Consider the following 25098-nt stretch of genomic DNA (forward strand, 5'->3'; position numbering starts at 1 on the left):
CTTTCAAAGCAGGCTGTAGGCAGCCTATTTTGTATATTTTGTAATTAGTAAAAAATATGCAATTACATAACTAATAGTGTCGTTAAATCTATTAAATTCTTGGCTCAGAAAGCTGTATTTATCCTGTATTTTTCACATACACATACACAAAGCGTCCCCTCCTCTCTCCCTCTCTGTGTCTGTATATTTCTCCCTCATTCTCCCTCTCTCCCTCTCTGAAATACAACCTCCCATGTCCGTACCGTTTCATCATTTTCATTTTTTTCTTTGCTCTGTCGGACTTGAGAACAGTCAACGAGTCTTCCAGGTGAGCCTACTACTCATTTCAAGTACCTGTCTTTTTGTGTATCGCTTGTTTTTAAAGAGAATCCAGTCAGTCAGTGATGCTCCGGAGCGGCAGCATGTCATAGCTTGGCCCCGCCTTCGTGTTGCCAAACAACCAATCACCTACCAGTATACTCAGCCTTGCAGAAACAATCGACCAATCAGCGCGCTGCTCACACTAAAGTCAAACTTCAACTTCCTAGCGGGAAGCTGCTATCGAGGAGCGTTCACAGGCAGCTGGAATAAATGGTAAACAAACCTTTTTACATGTTATTTACAGCCATAGAATATACATTTTGTATACATTAGTCACCCAGTAATCTTTTCAAGATGACTTTGTGATATTATGAGTTTAATGTGTAGCGAGAGTCATAACATTAAAGCTAGTTTGGTTGGCTGTGCAGATACAGCTGTTTTTGACAGCTGTCAGTCACCTCACGTTGTTTACGTCTCCAGCTGCAGCAGCATCTGTTAATAAAGAACTCACTGTGTCTTTGTACAGAAATATAGAGTCATAGTAAAGTCATACTAGTAAAAGGAAGATGAAGCTATCCCGAGCTGAATATAAAGAGATTTCGAGATGGATTGATCAGCTGAGACCAACCCGCCAGTGTCTGAAGATGCTGAAGGAAAGATTTCCAAAGTAAGTCATTAAACACACCTGATTTATTTATTTTGTCAGCCTTCTTACATGTGCCAATGTATTGTGTGCAGCTACTTGTGTTGGTGTGTGTTTATGTATGCCAGAAGCAGTGCTGGAATGTAACTAAGTACATTTACTCAAGTACTGTACTTAAGTACAGTTTTGAGGTACTTGTACTTTACTTGATTATTTCCATTTTATGTAACTAGATAATAGTTACATAAAACTATTACTTAAGTTACTTTTACTTAAGTAAGATATCGGAATACTTCTTCCATCACTGGCTAGAAGGTGTAACTGCTGTGCCAACCCTGTTTCCAAAAAAGTTGGGACGCCGTGAATAAGTCAAGTCAACTTTATTCATCAATGCTGCAATAAGTACAGACATACAGAGAATTGAAATTGTGTTTCCCTCTTATCCCCGGTGCAAACAGCAATAAACATGAAATATAAAATATATAAAATATAAATGTAAAAACATATATACAATCAAGAAGACATCGACAAAAAGACATTGGCAAATCTAGAAGATGTAAATAATATAAATAGTATAAACATGGCGGTATGTATGAACAGATTAATAGTATAAGTATGGCATAGGGTATCAGTATGGCAATATGGCACAGTATAAATATAATTAGTATTATATAGTATATAGTATAGTATAGTATAGTATAGTATAAATTTAACTATAAATATGGCAGTATAAACAGAATTTACAGTATAAACAGTGAGGTCTATGAAAGTATACAGCCTATATTAAAAAAATAATTAAAGAAATCCTAATTTGAGCATTAGATATCTTGTCTTTGTACAGCATTGAATTGAATGTAGGTTACAAGTTATTTGCAAATCATGTTTTTTTTGTTGTTTTCATAGCTTCCCAACTTTTTGGGAATCAGGGTTGAACATTGTGAATCAATGATTAATGTCACGACAAAAGGTAATGTATTAAGATAATTATTTATATACATTAATGTACAATTCAGTGATGACTTAACATTGTGTCTATCAACTCCATAGCAGCAATAATTTATTCCTATGTCTCTCTTTTTTTTTAAAAACCCTCTTATTGTTCGATATTTATAACCCAGTTTAATTCACCACTTATGATCACTAATTAATTCCACGCAGGTTTGCGTGTAGGCTTCTATCACAGCATTAGCCAGTGTTTTGCCATGCAGCGCCTGCACATCCAGAAATCGAAGAGAGAGGTTAATGGTTGTGTTTGCCTTTCTCCTTGACACTGAGGGCCCTCACTTTATTGAACGTAACATGTGTAATCCCCCAAGGCCACCAGGACACCATGGCTGATCCCGCCGAGGTCACTTACAAAGTCGTATGTATTTGGAGCTTCCTACTTCCATTGTGCCCTAATCACCAATCTAGAAGAAGGTATCAGGTCCCCAAAGGGGACACAGTGGAGCTTGGGCTTGCCTTTGTTCTCACTGTCAGCATTTTACAGAATATGTCATGCGTATAAAGTTCATCCAATATCCTGTATGTTTAGGCACCAACACTAGGAGGTCCTTCTCATGTTTATTTTGTGTTTCCGTTCTCCTTTTGGTTTCCTTATCCAAACTCCCTTTAACAAACAGTCCGAATGCCAGTTTTTCACAAAGTGGTACTGGTGGGTGTAATAATTAAAGGAAAACATTGGACCGCTTTCATTCCAATAATTCTGCACGATCTCCCTCTCTCGCTCTCCCAGAGGTGCTGGCTCTTTTGTTTAGTCTTGCTGGTTATTGTTATTATTTCGTTCACCATAACCAATCTTAGGGAGGCCCTTGCTCTTTAAAATCCCTGAGTCTCGTCACTGGGCCTGACAGACAGGCACGGCAGCAGTGTTTTCACAGCCTGCAAAATTATTCTGGTTGTCCAATCAGCTGAGCTGGGCTCTGGAGGGTTAGTGATTGGACTGGCAGGAAATCAGGCTCTTAAGACATAACATATCGACTAGGCCATCCATCATCTCTTAGCATGCGCTCAGGCACGGCAGTCAGCCACCCCCGCCCCACACCCCTCCTGTCCCCTCGGACTGTGTGGGAGCCCTGCCACTGCGTAAATATTGGCCAGGCTGGAGCTGGCAGGAGGAGGGGCTGGATGGAGGGGGGTTTGTTGTGGACAAGCTTGCACTCCATCTCTCCGACTAGAATACTCAGACAGATAGAAAAGACAGGTATCTGGATATCAAATCATTTCACATCGGACTGGCTCGCTCTCCAAATGATGCAAGCGTTGTTGAATTAACTGTAAATTCTTGAATTGTAGGGCTGGGCGATATGGCCCTAAAAGAATATCACGATATTTCATTTTTTTTGCCATAACAATATTCTTGACGGTATTACAAAATACTGAATAATATATAGAAAATCTGATTTATTTTTAGTCTGTGTAAATAAAAAAAAAATGTACAATAAAATAAAAATCAATCAGAAATCTAAAATGCAGTGTAAATTGCAAATCTCAACAGTTGCCAAATACAAAAATGTACTTTTGAGTATTAGCAAATAATAAAAAAAATAACCATCTAAGTAGGAATGTTGCCAAAATCATGATATTTATTACAGAGGACATGAATTTTATTATTATTTATTATTTTTATTATATTTTTTATTTTTTATTGGTGATCATTTTATCATTTATAATATGTTATTTATTATATTTTTACATTTACTTTTTTTTTTTTTACTTTTTATCTGTCAAATCAATAACGGTTTGCCAGGAAATGTGCACTGATAGTATTTAATTGAAATTACGGGTGGATTTTAATTAGTTATTATCTGTTATTGACTTTAGGTGATATCATATTGTCGTGATGTGTGTGATCATTTTATTACATTTTCTTGACAAAATTAATGTTTGTTAGCAAATTGTGAACAAAATGAAATACAGAAAGGAGTTATTAAAGCCTTGTCTACAATGCTTAACAGTGGTACATATTTATGCAATGATATCATCTTTAATATTTACATGCAATTATCCATCAGAAAAAATGTTTTTGACATCCTGATATTAATTTTAACTAGGACTGGGTAATATAAATATATTAATAATGTGATATCATACTAGACTGTTCTAGCTGTTAATCATTATATCAACATAACTGATGATTATTTATTGAAAAATGAATAATATTTTATCAAAGCACCAATTGGCAAACCTAGAAATTCAATTCAATTCAATATCTAAATTTAATTGGTATTTAGTCAAAAATATATCACTCCATATCACCCAGACCTGAATTTAAACAAGTTGCACAGTTAATACATTGTTTTTTGGGGGAAATTGAAACATTTTATTTGACTTCTAGATCAATATGAATAGCCATTATTGTCAAATCTCTGAATGCTGCATTTCATAATCATTGCCTGTAATTGGGGACTTAAAGGGAGATAAATTCAAACTTTGAATAAAATTATCGTTATAGGCCATTTCAAGGTAATTTCCACGGAAGGTCTGTCAGTCTCTCTGTTGTACTGTGACTATGGCCAGTGGGAGGAGAGAGGGAGTGTCCCATAGACAGACAGAAAGAGAGAGATTGTGATGTGGACTCCCTCATCTGTAACGGCTGCATAACACAGATGTTGGGAGTCATCTGTCAGCCTGGCCTCTCTCGCCGGGCCCGAGCTGCTCTGGGGGGAAAAGAATTGGACACGGTGCTGTCACTTTTTACCCCCACTCACAATGGAGGGACATGCAAATATCAACCCCCATTCTTGCCCTCTCTTCCTTGCCCTCCTCTTAGCCAGCCGTGGTGTCCTGCCTACTATCTGGACCGCGGCTAGGCAGCAAAGGGGGGGCGCAAGGGCTCATTGCAGGTCGGTGCGGGGAAAAATGTGACATCAGTCCCATCAGGTCCTTCTCTTGCCACATATTAGAATTGGAAATGATGGGCTGCTCTCTGAGGCCTTGCCTGGCTTCCCCTGGGTCTAGAGGGGACCCCAGTCTTTCCACCCTTTGTCCCCAGAGAGGGTCTGTGTAAGAAGGGCGAGAAAAAGAGGGAGGGAAAGTGAGTCCTCTGTGTCCTTCTGTGCTGTATTATGAATGAATTTGGATGTAATGATTACCCCCCTTTTTAAAATGCCATTCAGCTCACTCTTCATATGGCTTTCACAGTCATCAAAGTAGGAGGGAGTGCAGAAAGGGGCAGATGCCTCTGTTTTGGAAAATACTTAAAAAGTAAAGTGTGAAGCATCCCTCCCCTCTAAACACAGCCACTGCCTCTCTCTTTTACCCACACACACATACACATACACATACACATACACATACACACAGCTCCCTGGTGAGGAGTCCCTGAACGTTTTTCGAATCGGGCCCTAATGTGCCGTTTTCATCAGCACTGAGGCGGGCTGCAATATGGTGCTGGGGCTCGCTCTGGGAATATGAATGTTGATTAAGCATGCGTTCAGCCTTTTGAAATTCTGAAGAAGTGTCAGAATAATGGATGTTGAGCAAATGTCAAGCATTTGTTAATTTCTCTGTTATTTGGGGTTTATCTAGCATGATCTTTGGGAGGAAAGCGTGGGACAGGGTTGTTGTGGCATGTGCCATTGATATGGTGATTTCTTGGCTACAGACACTTTGTTTTTGATGGTAATATCTCGGATCAGGACGAAGCTTAGGGACCCGCTCATTGATTATTTATTGTGGCTGTAGTGTTTATCTCTTTTTACCATGCTGGGTGAAGCTAAGGATTTGATAACAGGCACGATGCATTAAACTGGCGAGCTCTTTGAACATTTAGTTAACTTCATCGCTCAGGAACTCAACAAAAGACTTGACAGGTTATTTTAAAAAGCCACTTTTTATTATTCCTGTATATCAGCTTTTGGGAATCCATTTACGTTTGTTTTTTTTGTCGAATTTTAATCTTTTTAGGGCTTGCATATGCCCAAATTGCCCCCAATCAGTTGTTGGTAATAGGGCGGGGTGATATGCGCAAAATCTTCTATCCCAATATTGTTGTATTTTCATATCTTCAAAATTACATATATGGCAACATTTAGTAATTTTTTGGTAATTTAATAAATATGAAAGCACATATTATTATTATTTTTTGCATAATTAATAGCGAAACAACATTTTTTTTTTACATTATGATAAATAAGATATAGAAGTATATAGTATAGTATTTAGTCTAGTATTTAATGTGTTAAAGTTCTTATTTGTAATTTATTTATTTAGGTTGGTTTTGTGATTTTGTTGTTGTTCTTTTTCTTTTCTTTTTTTTTTTTTTTTTTACTGTGTTTGTCTATTGGTGATTTGTGTTGTGTTTTGTTTAAATTAATTTAAAAAAAAAAAAAAAAAAAAAAAAAGATATAGAAAAATATATATACGTAAGACAATTTCACATAATTTTTAAGATAAATAATATCATATTGCCCAGCCCTACTTGTCAGTATCAGAAGATTGGAAATCTTGTTATATAAGTCACAAAAAAAATGCTAAATGATCTACATTAAGCACATTATAAGGTGAACGGGGATCTAAAACTGCCAGATATTTAAATATATAGAAGTTATAAACAGTGCTAGTACTAAATGTCCCAGTTGGAGTGTTTCTACATTCAACCGTCCAGTTTTGTCTCGGTGGAATCAACTGAGTTACTCTGTTGTAACTCTTGTGAAGGTAGAAATCTACAGCTTTTTTTGTAGCCTGAAAGTGGCAATGACATTACCCAGAGACTGATCTAGTGCAGAGCCTGTGGGAGCAGCCCCCCGACGGCCTCCGGCACACGGCCTCACACTTTTCTGGTCGCCCATATTGAACGAAACACAAACTGGCAGTTGGGGCTTAGGGGTACAACCCTTGAAGGCTGAGAGGCTGGCAAACTAATTCCACAGCTTTATGTGGTTAGATGAGCTTTGGAAGGGTGAAGGGATGAATGAAGTGTAAGCAGAGAGGAGCGATGGAGAAAGAAGAGAAGCTGTGCTGAGTTTACAACTTCATGTCAGGCTAAGGAGTTCATGAATAATAGATGCAATCAATTACTTGATTAGGAAGCGCAGGAATGACTACTTCCTCTTCATATCTTAGGGACGTTGTCCAAGCACACTGTATAGATTGTAAAGCCTTTTCGGCTCATTGGGCTAAAAACACTGAGGTAAGCAGCCTGTTGTTTAAGTAAGCGATTATGCGGCAGACTGTCTTGAAGGGAAAAAAAATGTGTTGTTGGGTTGGAGGGAAAAATAAAATGTTGATATTAGTTGGAACTAGGGGTGGGCGATATGGGCAAAAAAAAAATCTTGATTATTTTCCGATAACGATAATCTGACAATATCCTTTAAAATGTGATTTCTTTACCAAAAAAAATGTTAAAATTCTTCTTGCTTACCAGAACATCTATGGATGGACACAGAGTTTCAGAGCAACAGCTCTTGTTTATTTTCTTTAAACTGAAGCATTCAAGAGACTCCCAGTTAAACTTCAATGGGGACATTTAATGGGTAAACAGTCAGGTTCTCTCTCATGAGGTAAATTGTGCAACATGAGCAAAAAAGTGGCACATTTTCATTTCTTAATATTGTTAACAAAGTGACTTTCATGCACCTCTCCTCTACCGCCTATGCGCCTTTCGTTTGTTTTCTTTTTGAGATATTATAACACTTGTTAATGTAAAATTCGTCAAAACAACTTTAACGATATTATCATAGACCATCGATGTTGCCCACTTCTAGTTGGAGCAAACTATTTACAGAGGATTAATGTAAGTAGGGCTGTCACAATAATTACTATATCGACTTATCTTTCAATACATAAAATGGACACAGTTTTTTCTGGACTAGATATATATTGTCGATACATACTTTTTTGTGTTGTGTAATGTTTTGATATTTCTTTTCCACAATTCAATTCCAATGTTTAATATTCATGGGATTTAACCCATAAGAACCCAGACCCAGTTATCCTTAAAGGATGTGTTCTATAAGTGGACCACATAGAACACAATTCTGATGTTTTTAAAAAAAATACTACCCCTAAATGTCAAAGATCTGCAATGTGACATATACGTTACAATGGTCGTTTATGGTACCGGTATTTATGTTTATGATATTTTTTTATTTTAAAATAGAAAAAAACTAGACACATTTTCTGCTTACAGAGACACAAATTTGCCTTTTTCTTTTGCATCTCCATAACATATATCAAAATTGTGACAAGAAATATGGTTGTTAAATGGGTTTAAACTTAGCCTCGTAACAAAAAATAAGCTTTTTAAAATTAGCTACTTTTACATTTCTGTTTCCAGCCACACAGTATACGTCGCTTAGGGATTTAATGAGCTAAGGTGAAGCATAAAGCTGAATATGGGACATTCTCGAAGATTTAAAGTGTTTGATACACAGGTGTCACCATGAATTCTTATGGGTTAAAAAATAATTGCTGTTGAAGGGATATACTTGGATTATTATGCTCTAATTTCATTATATCAGCGGCATAAAATGGTCCTTATACAACGTCAACGATACTGTTGTTATCATGATAGTTTCTGGGAAAATATATCGTCTTTAAAAAATTATCGTGACGGGCCTAATTGTGAGTAAGACCAACATATTGTGCGGTAGCGTCAGAGTCCCTCAACCCCCAAAAACCAAACGCACACAAACCTACAGCAGAGAGCACCACAGTTCAGCTGGGCAGCCCTGCTACAGTCTCTTGCCCCAGGTTCTCTTTGCATACTGGGATCAATTGCAGAAAGAAGAATGAAACAAATTGCCCAGAATGGTACAAGTTCCCCAGCCACGCTTGGGGGAGTCGGCAATTGGTCAGTGTAATGTGTTTCTTTGCCAGACCAGTGGACGCTCGCCAATGACAGATAACACGGACCTCATTTTCAATTTCCATGAGAGTTTGCAGCAACGGCGATGACAATAATTACACTGTACCAATGGCAACGCACCATAATAGTTCTAACGTGTTTTGTCACACACACAGTCATGAAGATCCCGAGCTTTCAGCAGGAATCACAATTAGAGAGGTGACGGTGGGGTCTCTCCCCGCTCCTTTTGCCACCATTATATAACAGTTCTGACATCTCAGGGCAACTCATCAGACAGAAATTTTAAAGATTGTAATAAAGTGTGTAGGGGTCATATTTTTCCCTCTATTAGGACAAGTGTAGGCAGTGAGATGCCCTGTTGTGCTTCTGCTAAAGCCGTTTCTGTCCACAGTCCCCCGCAGGCTTCTAGGTCTGTATGGCCTGTGTGGAGAGAGTTGGAGGGGGGCCACTATCTGTAAATGTAGTGGAATGTACTCTGAGTCAGGCTTTTGCTTCATCTTTCTTCAGTTATGGAAAAAAAAATAAAGTTAATTCTACACAAGTCGACATGTGTTAAAAAATTCGGTCACGCTTTATATTAAGGTCCTTGTAATAACCATTAATTAACAAGTAATAAGGCCCTTGTAAGTCCTTACAAGATGCTTATTAACATTATTGTGTGTTTATAAGCTTATATAAGTGTTAATAATGGCATTACAAACACCCATGACCCACCTATTATGTCTTTGCCATGCCTTTATTCATCTTATTTTGTTTGCTTATTGATATTAAAATATACTTTATTGCTCATCTATTATAAGTTAACTATAAGTTAACTATGCTTTTTGCAACTACCGGATCTAAAGCGAGAACAATGCCTTATTACTTGTTAATTAATGGTTATTAAGGACCTTATTATAAAGCGTTACCAAATATTCACCTCTACAAATGCCTGATCCCAATTCCACAGAACTTTGCAACACACCTCTTTTTTCTCCCTGAAATATCCACACATATGAACAAGCACTTATAAATACAAAGTACACACACACTTTCACACACACACTCACACACACATACGCATGTATAGCATTTACATAAAATTCCCCCATTGGTCTGTCTGTCTGTCTGTCTGTCTGTCTGCTGATTTACTTATCAGCATATATATATATGGCCACACAAAAACCCTCCTCCTACCTATTAACTATCAGAAAGCAATGTTAACAACAACTGGTGTTATAATATCTACTCTTTATTTATTTTTTTATTTACCTCATTTTCTGTTTAAGTTGTTTGACCTTTTTTTGTTCTGTAAATAAAAATGAAGTTGTCCTCCAAAAGTGGGGGAGGTGATGGTGGGCCCAAAAAAAAAAAAAAGGAGCATGTGCATATGACAGGTGATTTACACGGACACACACACACAAAAATAAATAAATAAAGTTAATTCTCAAACTTTACATGCTAACTAACAAAAAATGTAATACAAAATAAAAAAGACTAATTTCTGCAATTACAGTAAATACCACATGACTGTTGTTGCATTATGAAGAAGGCTTTACAGTTGTTTTCCAGCAGAAAAAAGTTAAACTAATTTGAACAGTAAACACGTGGGCTCATTGTGCAAGTATTTGTTTGACGCTGCGTGACACTGAGATTTGTGTTTGTTTCTATCTCTTGTCAAAATATATCACATTTATACATTAACGCATAAAGATTTTTTTTTTTTGGTACACATTTGTTTTGCTGCTGATGACGGTAGTCTTAGCTGAGAAACAGATGTTGGCATTTTGCCTATCAGCATGTGTAATTAGCAGCATTTGCATATCCAGAGTGTTTAACCCACATTCAGCTGTTTTCTCACTTTATAAAATATTGATCTATAGGAAAGTAAATGTGTAATATATTATTGTCAGCAATTTAGCTTGAATGAAATGAGATACAGATGAGATATAAATCCCAACTATGCGATGGAGGCTAATAATTAAAGTGATAAAGGTGTGGATAACAATAGAACAAGGTAATAAAACGAAGCAATATTTCCATATTTCCACTTTATAAGAGTGAATCACTCCATCCATGTCATTCCCTTTTTTCAAAATAGCTTCACTGCCATTAGTAAAAATATGTGCTATGCCTTAATTAGCCAGATCCATGCCCTGAAGAGTCGCACCATGCAACACTCTCTGCATGCAGATCCACCAAATGCTAAGTACTGTCGCAGCATATGATACCAATGCCATTAGCCAGGTGGCTTTCATTACCTAAATTACAGCTATTGTTTATAATTAATTATTTGTAAATAGGAAGATTCTGAATATAATTGATAGCTTGAATTTCCCTCATCTCCTATTAATTAGGTTGATGGGGATTTCTAGGCTTTTCGCCACTGCTTTTCCCTGAACGCTGAAGACACTGATACACTATGAATGCACGAGGAGTTAAGGCAATTCAACACTCAAACATGGATTTGTCAGATTCATAACCAGTGGATAGCCTAACTTAATAGAGCCTAAAGCACTGACCAGACAGGCATACCAGCTCAGTGACAAAGTGAAAGTCCCTAATTGTTTTTAATTTAATCTGCTGCTTTACTATTTTGGGTGCCAGTGCATATTAATGCTCTGTCTTATGTTGTAAGGGAGGGTAATTAGGTTGAGAGTGAATGATTCCCTAACCACTCTTCTGTCTCCCAACCTTCTGTTTCCTCATGTTCTAAATTATATCCAAGAGGGAGGGATTTTTAGTTTTTTCTGCTCTCATAAAGGTCAATGTAAAGATGTGCTGCAGCGTCCCAGACTCTTTCTGAAATGTGTTTTTATACGCTCATTGTTTGCTTTAATACATTTAACAAAGGGAAAAACACTGGTTTGACACTCTCTAATTCTTCATATACAATGAAGTTGGCTAAGTAAGTAGGACAGAGATTGATGAGCTGAGTTATTTACATAGACATCCTAAAGATGCATTAAAGGCGGCGCTTTCTGCTGTGGAAAATCACCAATAAAAGCTTAGAAACTGAAAAGTACAAAATCGAACATGTTCCACCAGGAATAGAAGAGACAGAGGACCAAATAGAGTCACCAATTTAATCTATACTGCATGTGTCTTTGGGCTGTGGGAGGGAGAACCCACCGTGACACAGGGAGAACATGCAAACTCCACATAGGAGCCGGATTCAAACCCTCCACTCTCTCGCTCTGAGGTGACAGTGTTAACCACTACACAATGTAGCACCAAAAGCATTATGAAGTGTTTTTTTTTTGTCTTTCTTTATTGGAAATTAGCATTCATAAGCATCAGTACAAGACATAACTTATTCCACAGCTGTTTTCCACATTTTTGTTTTTTAAAGGGTACATTAGAACAAAGAACCACAAAAGAAAAATATATACAAAACAAAACAAAAAACATAGTATTATAATAATATATAATAATATATAGGGAGGCAAAAAAGCAGAGAAACAGAAACATTAACAATTATGCTAATAATACCAATACATAAATAAACACAGGATGCCAAGTATGCTCATTAAAAAAATAAAAAAATATTTTAAAAAATACCTTAATAAAATAAATGAAAATTGGATGCATCAGATCTACTTATTATGAAGTGTTTTATACATAAACTAATCATTCTGTTGTGCTCATCATGTGCACAAATCTGAACAAAATGCTGCTCATTAGCTGTATTAAAGCCAAAAACGATGGAGAGAAATTAATATTGTTTCAGAAAAATAATGTCTTTTTATACTGTATTTTTATAACCACTGAGTCTCACAAATGGTGGTATTATGAGGCAAGTCGTGGATGTATCACAGCTCCTATGCAGCAGGCAGATCAGATCCCTTATTGTAAGGCTGCACTTAGCTCCATATTTTAGCATGAAGTGAGCATACTGTGCCCAGGAGAGCACAGATTGGATATACATTAATGTAAAGTCTGCAATAACTTACTATTAATGTCTGTTAAATGGAAAAAAGGGCATTATACAATATGAGCCCAGTGTAAAACTTGACAGAGTCTATAAAATGCAGACAACTCTTGGTTGGGATCCAGGTATCTGCCCTCATCTCTTTACATTTTTATCTTTTTTTTTTTTTCAAACTTACCATTTATGGTTTATTTTCAGCGTTTGTGATGCTTCTGTTCAGTTTTGATGTCGGCAGAAACTGAGTGAGGCAAGAAAGGAAAAACAAAAGTCCCCAAAGTTCTTAGTGTTTTTGAAACAGATATGTTTTCACAGATATTTAGAGCAGTTTATATCCCTTTAAAGTTAACAGGGTATAGATTTAGCAATTAGGCAGTAATCATACTCATTATAGAGAGTAATCCATTTAAAACCTAACAGATGTCTGTTCCAACAGGGGGATTGTGATGGTCCCATGCCAACAATAAGGCTGTAATGTTGTTGAAATGCTCAGGTGCAAGGTTGAAGTGTGGAAGAATTTTTTTTCTCCCCTTAAGTGTCCACATGTTGACAGTTGACCATTTAATGGCCCACTTAATTGCAGTGGCCCCTTCGTCCCCAAGCATCATTGTAAATTAATGCTGAGTTGGCAGTGTTTTCAGAGAGTTTCCCCTCTTCTTCTCCTTTACTTCAAACATTTGTTCATTCACTTGTTTGACTGTAACTTTGCGGTTGACGAGTCTCATCTGTGTGATGGGTCGAGCCCCGGAGAGTTTGAATAGCTGAGAATTAGCTGCTCCACAGCCAGAGCAGGAAAAATCTTTTAACCCTTTATCGGGCGAAGACCTGTATTTGGTATCTTCAGCAGATACGGTGACACCATGACATTTGACCAATCAGTATGATAATAATATAATAATATTAACTTTATTGACCTTGACCTCCAATGTAAAAATGAAAAATTTAGAAAAAAAATCTGCAAGAAACAGTCGTGTTATTCTTCAATGACTTGTACGAGGAGAACTTGACTATGATGGCATATTAGGGCAAAGTATGAATAAAAATAAAAATACAAACCTGGGAGGGGCAGGTAATATTTAGAGAAAAAAGTTGCAAATTTACTAGATTAAAGTGGCAAATCTACAAGGAAAAAAGTCGCAGATTTAAGAGATTTAAAGTGGCAAATCTGCGTGAAAAAAGTCGCAGATTTAAGAGATTTAAAGTGGCAAGTCTGCGTGAAAAAGTCGCAGATTTACGAGAAAAATGTGAAAAAAGCTACTTTTTCTCGCAGATTCACCACTTTAAATCTCATAAATCTGCACATGTTTTTCTAGTAGATTTGCCACTTTAATCTCGTAAATTCATTTCTCAAAATATTACCCCCCTCCCCCGGGTCCATATGTTTTTTTTTACACATTCTGGCTGTATGTAATATCCTCCAATATTCTCTAGGGTTGAAATTTGGAATTTGCAAGTATTTCAATGAGTGCCCTATTAAGGGTTAAAAGTGGCATCTGGAGAACCCAATATGATGCCTTTGGTGGTAAGTCATTACAAACTGCTAAACTTCTCCAGTGGTTGAAATGCTTTTATGAAGATATGGCCACAGACTGAGTATCCAGACAGAAATCAATGTTTCACATTCCTTTGCCTTTGTTTACATGTCACATGGTTATTTCATGCTTTATAGTGATTGATGCTGAAGTCTAAGTATGCAGACTTAATATTTCATTGCCGATTGGAAGCTTCTGCTTCTCGTCAGTATTTACATACCATTCTCAGGTGACTTGTAACGAAAAGTCCATTAAATTTAACAATCAAGTGTACTGAGACCAGTATATGGAGACACAAACCCACTGGAGACCACCACGGACCAGTTTGTTTACGTCCATGTGTGCATGCATATTCACTGCATTGGTGTGTTTTTTCATTTATATGCAGGGTGGAAATATGTATCATCCAATTAGAATAATATCTGTCACCGCTTTAAATATCTTCAACCCAAAGGATGCTGTGGGGGTTGGGGAGGAGTATCGACGGGGGCTGTGAGTCCCTGTTGGAGCTGCCTGTTTTCCAGGTTTGCCTCTCTGCCAGGTGTTTGACATTGAGTTGAGCTGGAGATGAATGTAACTTATGGCAACCCATGGAATTGACCGACTCCTGGGAGTCCAAGCTTCCTGCAGTGAAAGTTTCCATTTTCAAAGCCCATCAGTTGCAGTGGGAGGGCTCCAGAACGGCCCATATGCCAGCTCTGACAGTGAAGCAGGAAAACTTTCTCCTATCTGTGTATTGCTACACCACTCACACAAACAAATACACACTCTCACAGCGGTCAACCCCTTTGCAAAGACACATCCAGCAAACCAGGGAGTGTAATTGCCAGTGAATGCTGTTTTTTTTCCCTTTCTCTCAGCACTTGGGCTTGAATCCTATCAATTATTTGCATGAATTTCTCCCCAATTTTGCCAGTTTGGCTACGAGTGAGTGTTCTTTACAACAGCAAAGAAGAAACTGCACTTCAATTAAGAACAATTTCAGCACTTTTAACGGAGAGAAAGAGGATGGGAGAGAGATGGTATGTATGAATGAGTGAAAGGGGGGAGAAAAAAAAATGGGGGTATATTTTTCTCATCTCTCATACCACACACATCCTCCCCCTTTCTCCCGCCCCCACGCCATCGTGGCAGGAATCCTTTGTCAGAGGTGTTCATCTGGAACAACTTTGCCACACTTGTTTTCATGTTCTTTTAGATTACAGGGCAGCTGGCCCCAGCTTTGAAGCTCCCCCTCTCCCTTTGTCTATGTGCAATGCACTCTGGTAATTAACTTTGTCCTTCTTTTATTTGTTCCAGTCACTCGCAGTCCACTCTTCTGAGCATCTTCTCCCTGGAGTACCAGGTTAGAAGTTTTCTTCCTTTGTGAGCCCTGACAGGTGCCTAATTGAATGATGAATGTCCCTTTATTTCTTTGTAATTGAACTGCCAGCTCTCTGATTGGTTTGGAGGATGCCCCCCCCCCCCCTTCCCCCCCTCCACCTTACCCCCCGTTTATTTCACCCCCTCCTCCTCCTCCTCCTCCTCACGTTCACGTTGAGGGCCCTTGCCTGCCTGAGCCTCAGTGGATGTCTGCCAAGCCTTCCCATCCATCTGTCTAATAACATCTAGCCCCTGCTTATTTGGTGGACCTGTAATAAATTATGCTAAACCATTATTATTCTGACAATAATAATTTCCCCGTGTAGTGCGGCTGCGTGTGCTAAATGTTTGCTGACTCGCACTGTCACTGCTGCTTTCCACGGCTGACAGCGGATGATGATAAATGGCCGCTGCCGCCAGTGGCAGAAGGCAGCACAGGCAGAAAATGGAGTCATTTATCATCCCCCTGACAGGTGTCAGTCACACTGGCTGTCTCTGCGGAATTACATTTTCTGTGTGTAGTAGTTTTTAAATAAGTTGTTTTTTAACCAATGCTCTTCCTCTTTTATCCGGTGTCCTCCTCCTCCTGCTTCTTTTCCGAAGATGGCAATTGAATTGCATGGAAATGTCAGGGTGTGGAATGTGGAAAAGGGTCATTGTTTGATCGAAAAAGGGGAAATGAATACAAGGTTTGAGTGAGGGGGCTAGAGTCGGATGGGGGTTTGAACAAGGTTGCCTTGGCACACTTTGACCCCCAGCAAAGTTATTGAAATTAAATTACTGTGACCCAAGATCTCCAGCGCTCGTTCATATACAATAGAGCTTGTAATAGCAGCCGGGGCTGAACCAGTCTGCTCCTCTTCAGATTGACGGGAAAAATGTAAAGCTTTTGTATCTTAAAGATGGAATTCATGAAAATGTATGGAAATTACTACATTTTTTCTGGTTATTATTATTATTATTATAAGAGCTCAAGCGACTTTAACCCTCTGGGGTCTGAGCCTATTTTGGCCATTTTTGAATATTTTTGATTTTGCCCTTCATGTACCACATGAAAAATGTTTACTATACCCATATTTGGTATCCATTTTTTCTTCACCTATATGATCTGATAATTATTTTTTCCGATTTAACCGATTTTATCAACATATTGAGCCCAAAAATACACAAAAATCATGAAATCAGAGTTGAAAAATTATACTTTTTACTACAATATACACCAATTAACTGTTATTAATATACGCTCAATTAACTGTTTTGGAACTTGAAAATGTAAACATAGGATGCAAATATGAACATATGAAAAGGTAAAATTTAAATATAATAAAACTTTATACAAAAAAGTCTCATAAAAACATGTATGTTTATAGGCGTTTTTTGTGTTAGTTTTTTTTTGTTTACTGCAACTCTTCAAAAACAAACTATGTGTAAAATTACATATTATCATTATTATTTTATCTTATCTTTAATATCATATCTTTGGTTTTACATGACCTGGGAATGTCAATGTTGCATGTTTTTTGTTAAACTTGACACGTGATCTGATCAAGACGGCACAATCATAGACCCCAGAGGGTTAAAAAACTCCATCGACACTTTATGTTTTTTAGTTTTATATTGCTATTTTCATATTTATATTATATATTGTCATTGTTACCTATTTTGTTCATTGTTTTTCCTTATATTATCCTATATTATCCTATATTATGATTGTTTTTGTGACTTTGGAGCAAACTGGAACCAGAATTTCCCTCGTGATAAATAAAGTTCTATTTTATCTTTTGGGATCTTCTCTCTCTTAAAGAAAATTTTTTGAAAGAAAAGAAAATTTTTGAGATAAAATTAAAATAGACTTGTGTAGCTTGTGCACCAATGTCACTTTAAGGGTATTTAGAAGACTTTATTCTGGAATATTTAAAATGATTATACATTAAATTATATCAAATGAAAACAAAGAAAATAAAGAATAAATGACAATAAAATAAAAAGCTAAATAAACATCAGTAAAACATGTTCAGTATCAGCTCCACTATTTCAATAAAGAATAAATAAAACTCTATTTCTAAATCACCCCAAGCATCATTTTCTGCATTATATGTTCTCTAAAAAAAGGTTTTCATGTTGTTACAAATGTCTGTAAAAGGCCAATAATGGCCAGTCAATGTTATGGGACTATTATTATTGTTGTTATTATTATAGTAATTATTACTGTTAATATAATTACTGTTGTCTCTGTGCCAGAAACGAACCAAAAGAACATTCTTCAGACACCATGCACCAGATGTCATTGAAAGCCACTACCAGAGGTACTGTATTACTTTGTATTGTTTTACTTTATTGTTCTTTTTTTGTTCCCTCTCTCACTCTCGCTTTATCTTCCTCTCATCTCTATCACTATTTTTCTTTCACTTCTTTTTTTTTGTGTAATCTGTCTCCCACCCTTGTGTGCTCTCTTTGTCTTCCCCGCTCTGTGACTGAGGAAGGGACTTGCCAAAGTCAGAGAGTAGGTGGGCCACCATGACAGATATAATCTCCTCCAAACAAATCACCACCCTCAGGATTCATTCCAGACCTCCACTTGCACCTGCTAAGCTAAAGCTCTGTTCTCCATGTCAAATTGAAAGCGGGGAAATAAATAAATAAGCAGCCATTGGACATTTGCCTTACACAGGCTTATGATGGGATGATTATCTGTAATTCAATGAATATGGATAAATTAAAGGAAAAAACAGGCTGTAGGGGGGGAAACCCCTTTTTGCATATTGCAATTAGCCTTTATCTAGCATATTAGGCCATTGTTCTGGGGAATACAAGCCTGGATAATGCACTTCTAATCCACTTACAACAACAAACCTCACAGAAGATCTGGGTAAGATCAGAGGGGAGCTGCAGTTTTAGCTGGCGAGGGAAAAAAGGCTTTTTGGGCGGCAGGGGTTAACTAACTATCACTATCATCTGGCTTCAAGGAAATTTGAAGCCCTTCAAGCAGTGCTGTTTTAACCGCACCGAGCCTGCCATATGCCACCTAGGGCAAAGTCATCAGGGACATTAGCATGTCTTGGCTAGCCTGGTCTAGTCCCCTCTACCCTTCTGTCTGCCTTTGTGGGCCATGGGTTTTTTTTTTTCACTGCTGTTGTTGTTCTTTGTTATAATGAAGGTATCTGAGTGAAGCCAAGGCACATCCAACTGCTCCTGTCCTGCTGGAGTTGGCCAATGAGGTAATGGCATAACCTTTAGGTTTTTTTTCTCTCTTTCTCTTTAAAAAAAAAATCAATTGATGCTTACTTTTTTCCCTCTAAATGAGCGGTGTCAAACTCTGGCCCTCGGGCCAAATTTGGCCCGCAGTGTAATTTTATTTGGCCCGCGAGGCAATACCAAATTATTATATTATTATTGTAAATTAATGACATTGATGTGGGAATCTGAGGGAAATGATCTTACTGCATGGACAGATAATTTCATTTCTTTAATTAAGATTGTTAAATCTAGAAATAAGAATGTTGAACACTTAAAATAAGAAATTAACTCTTAAACAAGATAAATTATCAAACACTTCTAAATCTAAGTTTTTTTTTTAAATCTTGGTATGAAACAAGTAATTTGCAGTGTACCTGAAAATTATACTTTTACTTACAGTAAAATAAACTGTACTGTACAGTACTTGAGTAAATGTACTGAGTTACATCTAGTTAAATCTAGAAATAAGCATGTTGGACACTTAAAATAAGGAATTAACTCTTAAAACAAGATAAATTATCTAACACTTCTAAATCTAAGTTGTTTTTTTTAAATCTTGGTATGAAACAAGTAATTTGCAGTGTACCTGAAAATTATACTTTTACTTACAGTAAAATAAACTGTACTGTACAGTACTTGAGTAAATTATTTTAAATTTGATTTTGCATGTCTGCACTATTTAGTTATATATTGTATGTTTATAAGCGTTGCTGGTTCCATATTTAATGTTAAAGCAAAACATGTTTGGTATATATTAAAAGGTTTATTTGTTCAATGTTGGCCCGCGATTTTATTCAAGTTTTAAATTTTGGCCCATTGTGTATTTGAGTTTGACACCCCTGCTCTAAATGAATGGATAGATAGACGTTGGCTGCAGTTTTGATTTTTTTTTTTTTTTTTTTTTCCCTGTCTGTTAGTCATTATCAAAATTGGTAAATTGGTCCGCTCCATTATCAATTATTTAATGTAATTAGCTCTCACCTCCATTAAGCAGATGTGAAAATACTTTTTGTGTTTTATTATGTAATTTTCCAAATTGCACTTCAAGCAGAGTTGCCGCAAACTGCGGACAGGTGAGGGCTGGGTCAGCGGTTAATTCTTCTCTCCATCGCTTCATCACTTGTTTACTTTAAGAGGTCAGTGTAGGATTTGTACTCTGGTTGATGTAGTGGCAAATGGTATTCATACATATAATTATGTGAGCTTGGCACAAAACTCAAATAGAGGGTGGTGGGTGTTTGTGTGCTTTTTATCAAATAGCTGCATGCTTTAAGCACTTAAATTATTCACATGACCAAGTTTCTGCATTTTAAAGGAAATTAATTCACTCAGCGGCCAATGGTGTTTTGTACCTGGTCATTAAATTATTATTTCCGTAAGAATCAAGCAACAGTTTCTCCTCTGTAAATAAAATGCAACAGCAGCAATTGAATTGGCTCATTTATGAAATGTTTTTTAGATTATTAGGCTATTTTTCGAAGCAAGACACAGCTTATTTTTCTGTCATTTGATCACATTGTTAGTCTTGCAGTTTCCCCCTATTTTGATTGTTAGAATAGGCGGTGTAACCTTTTAAAACATTTAAATGCACATTTAAATTTTTATTGGTGCTTACACCAGGCAACGAGACTTGAGGGTTTCTTAATCTAAAATCAGAGTAGTTCACATGCATCAGTGGCACCTCAAAGCTAACTGCCATTATTCATTCTCCATTTAATTGACACATGATTTTTTTTTCCTCCAAAGGATTAAATTCAGCTCAGAGATAACTGTCTATGAACCATTTAACTGTCATTTTAATATGCTACTTAACATTTAAACCAAGCACTCATGGTCTCCCAGACCGCTAATTGATGTAGTTTCATCCCTTTATGAGACAATATATCTCCAACAGAGGGAAATGATTAACACTGATGAAAACTATTCATGGATTTCTTTTTTTGCCCCTAGAAGTCTACCATGAATGGGGCTTCTAAACTCGACATTTGCTGGATTTTTTTGCATGCTTTATATGGCGCTTTATGTAAAGGTTACTTAAACATACAGGGTTTAGAACAGGTGCAGCCATGTTGTATTGTATGTGACACCCATTAGCTTTGGGGGCTAATAAAACCGGAGTTTTACTGAACAATAATTGTTTTCTGCAGGAATTTTAGGCTCCTGTGAACCTCAGTCACATGTTAAACTCATGAAGTGCTGCGGCCTGACTTGAGAATGGAGATAGACTCATGATTAATATGAAAATTAGGGAGATGCAAGTACCTGAACTAATCAGGTGGTCCTTATTCAGGCTGGGCCAGCGTTGGTAATGTTGCCATTTTTCATGTGTCAGCCCTGATGCAGGTTACCAGGAATCTGATGTTCTCTTGTTATCCAAAAGGTGTGAATGGAGAGCAGGGCAATGAGCACAAAGAGGAAAAGGATTGAGAGGAGAGAAGAAAGGGAGAGAAAATAAGAAGTGTTGGGAGCTACTGCACAATAGCTGCAAGCTACTAATGCTAAGTTAAAAATGCTATCAGAGGTCTTAATGAAGATATAAACTCTGTGCTCACCCTCTTAATTATTATAGACATATTTGGCCTTTTTTTACAAGCTGCCTTCTTAGTGCAATATTATGGAGATGTTAACAAATACTACTGCGGGTAAAAAAGACATTGTTTAGACAGAAGCCTCTGTGCTCCCAGCGTTACCAGGAAGCATCAGAGGGAAGATGAAACGCACCATTCTCACTACAGGCTGAGGGCAAATTCACTTTTGGTCCCCCAATTATGCTAACAAGAGAAAAAATGATCTTTAGCTGCAAGAACGTTGTGTTTCATAACGAGCCGGCTAGGAATGGCTTGTCTTCAAGCAATGTTTTAATTCCCCCCGTACTGAAAGAAGCTGTGAAATTTAGCAGTGAATGACTTAATGTGTCTTATTATTGCAGTCAAAGTGTTTTTGAAAATACATTTGCTCCATTTACTTGGTTTACCTTCAACGTGCTTCTGAACATTGTATGGAGGATGCCTGGTAATTGAACTGAATGATAAAATAAATATTTTAGTTTTCATTGCATGCACTTTCACCGTCGTGTTATTTATATTGTGCGGGGGAAGGGATGGTGCTTAGAAGAATGCAGTGGTGGAAGGAGTATTCAGATCTCTTACTTAGGTAAAAGTCCTGCATTCAAATGTAAAAGTACTCGTTATGCAGAATGGACCCACTCAGATTGTTTTATATATTCTAAATATATTATTAGATTATTATTATTGATGCATTTATGTAAGCAGCATTTTACTGTTTTCCAGAGAGATACTCATTTTAACTACTTAATAAACTGTAATGAGGTCTAATTAAATACATGTCTAATCACTTTAAATGTATCATGTTTTTATGTTAAATCTCAACCTGAAAAGTAACTAAAGCTGTCAGATAAATGTAGTGGAGTAAAAAGTAAATATGTAGTAAGTATTTGCCTGGAAATGTAGTGAAGTAGAAGTAAAAAGTTACATAAAGTGGAAATACTCAAGTAAAGTACAAGTACACTGCAAGTACACTGTTTTTATCTTGTCTAAAAACAAGATAAAAACACTAAATCTGAGGGAAATTATCTTGCTGCATGGACAGATAATTTCACTTGACAAGATTCCTTAAATTAAGTTTATTAAATCTAGAAATAAGCACGTTGAACGCTTCAAATAAGAAATTAACTCTTAAAACAAGATAAATTATCAAACACTTCTAAATCTAAGTTTTTTTTTTTATCTTGGTATGAAACAAGTAATTTGCAGTGTACCTCAAAATTCTACTTTTACTTACAGTAAAATAAACTGTACTGTACAATACTTGAGTAAATGTACTTAGTTACATCTAGTTAAATCTAAAAATAAGCATGTTGAACACTTAAAATAAGAAATTAACTCTTAAAACAAGATAAATTATCAAACACTTCTAAATCTAAGTTTTTTTTTTTATCTTGGTATGAAACAAGTAATTTGCAGTGTACCTCAAAATTCTACTTAACCTTCTGGAATGACCAAAAAAGACACAAAATGAGAAGACAGAATAACAAACAAAAAAACACAGTAGACACAAAATGACAAAATAGACACAAAATAACTAAAAAAGACATAACAACAGACACAAAATGACAAAAAAAAAAGACACAAATTACAAAAAAAAGACTCAAAATGACACGAAAAGCCATGAAAAGGAAAAGGAAAAATGGACAAAATAGCCCAAGACTCCATAGAGTTAAGTACAATACTTGAGTAAATGTACTTGGTTACTTTCCACCACTGGAAGAATGTGGTCAGATATACACCTTCAGTATCAGTCATTTGTGCTCTCTAACCTGTCAGGGCATCTCTCTGCACTCAAACAAAAAACGCTGCACACCTCTCAAGGTGTCTTCAAAGAGTGCTGCAGCCATAGGTTCTATGTTCCCTATTAAGGACTCATTCCCACAGTCCCTCAGGTGTGTCCTGTTGGTTCCTGAAGTTCTGCCTTTGCGATCATCCTATGATTAAAGCTCTCCATTGTGTCTTGCTGGGGCATAGTATGTATGTGCTGCTTTCTCATACAAGATGAGAGACTCCGCTTGTCCGTTTGACAGAGGCGAAGGCAATTCAGCTGCTTGGCTGTGTAATTGGTGAACTCCTGTTCCTGTGGGAAAGGTTATTGCAGAGCAACGCTTTCAAAGACCAATTTGCACGGGGATTGTTGAAAGTTAGGTCAAGGTTTTGAAACGCAATAATATCATTTAGAGCCATTACAATCATTATTATCTATGTGACATCAGCCCAAAGGTAGACCGGTCGTGTAATTTCAGCGCCGTAATTCTTCGCCTCTTTAAAATATGTTCGCACTTCCAACTGGATATGTGGGATTTAATCTGAAGGTTTCAGAATGGAGCAATTCTCCAGAGAGGAATAACATTTCCACTACACCTATGTTCTGAAGTAGCATTAACTCCCCGTTGACGCCTGTTTTTTATTAAGGCAAATTCTCCCTTTTTTTGTTGTTCAATCTATGTAAAGGTGGATCTGTCTCCTGCAATGATGGCTCGTATCATCCTGGACAGATTCCTTCAGGGCCTGGAGGGTGAAATGCGTGAGTAACACTTTTCCATTTCCCACTCTGTCCATTCTATCATTCCCCCCATCAGTCTTAATTGTAGCACTTTGTCTTTTGAATCCCTTTCTCTTTGAGTCCCAATTCCAGTTCTAGCTGCTGTATTTTCAGCCTGTCCAAGCCCTAATGAGAGACAGACCACATTTAGTACTAGCTGCATCCCAGGGCACATGACTGGCAATTAAGCACTAGGAGGACCACCCACCTCTCAACTGCAGTGTGGATCAATTCTAGCTCACCTCATCAGTGTTATTTATAACACCCCTGATTTCTTTCCTCACCCTCCTTCATCCCCCAATGCATCCATCTACCTTCCTCTTCCCTCATTCCCTTCTCTCCTTCTCTCTCTACGTCCCTACTTGGGTCCTCTGAGGAAATTGAGTTGAGGAAAAGTGTGGCAGAAAAAGCAAACCTTTCCGAGGTAGCGCTGACGGACACGCTGCGGGAGAACAAAATTCCAGATGCAAATATTTTTGTTGAACACGTCAAAGAGATTGTCCAGAAATTGTGTGAATAATCGTCCATGTGCATTCTGTTTAGTGTCTTTATTTTTTTGTTCCTCTCTAGAACTTTCCTGACATCATTGTGTGATATTTTCTCTTACAAATTCTGACATAATTTGCAGTTAAACCTTTTTTTATGTGACTTTTTTTTAATTCATGCAAAAAACCTTTTTCTCAAGAATTCCAAATATAGCCTGAAAACACACTTCCATAACATTTTAATGCAATATTTATATGCAAATATTTTTGTTGAACACGTCAAAGAGATTGTCCAGAAATTGTGTGAATAATCGTCCACGTGCATTCTGTTTAGCGTTTTTATTTTTTTGTTCCTCTCTAGAACTTTCGTGACATCATTGTGTGATATTTTCTGTTACAAATGCTGACATAATTTGCAGTGAAACCTTTTTTTTATGTGACTTTTTTTTTTTTAATTCATGCAAAAAACCTTTTTCTCAAGAACTCCAAATATAGCCTGCAAACACACTTCCATAACATTTTAATGGGCCTATCCTAAGGAGATTGTGTGTGTGTCTGTGCAGTAGTCAGTGCTTTGAGAGTGAATCGCATGATGTCAAAAAGACGTGATTCCAATTTAATCAAGAAAGAGATTAAAGTGGATGTGTGTTATTTTCAACTTCGCCACAGCACAGCCATTTGTCAAAGTCAGAGATGTGATTGCTTTGGAC

General features: G+C 37.0%; 1 protein-coding gene across 2 annotated transcripts in view; it reads left to right on the top strand.

Moving 5' to 3' along the window:
- The first annotated feature begins 656 nt into the window (after positions 1-656).
- cdin1 (CDAN1 interacting nuclease 1) overlaps positions 657-25098 on the top strand; it is an 81177-nt gene continuing 56735 nt past the window's right edge. For both annotated transcript variants that reach the window (XM_059354070.1, XM_059354071.1), the window contains exons 1-5: positions 657-967; positions 15492-15537; positions 17796-17860; positions 18712-18772; positions 23813-23885. In XM_059354070.1, coding sequence (XP_059210053.1) covers positions 867-967; positions 15492-15537; positions 17796-17860; positions 18712-18772; positions 23813-23885 — 346 coding nt within the window. In that variant the 5' untranslated portion in view covers positions 657-866. The remainder of the gene's footprint in view (positions 968-15491; positions 15538-17795; positions 17861-18711; positions 18773-23812; positions 23886-25098) is intronic.

The sequence above is a fragment of the Centropristis striata genome, chromosome 16, assembly GCF_030273125.1.
Source record: "Centropristis striata isolate RG_2023a ecotype Rhode Island chromosome 16, C.striata_1.0, whole genome shotgun sequence".
In the NCBI taxonomy this organism is placed as follows: Eukaryota; Metazoa; Chordata; class Actinopteri; order Perciformes; family Serranidae; genus Centropristis; species Centropristis striata.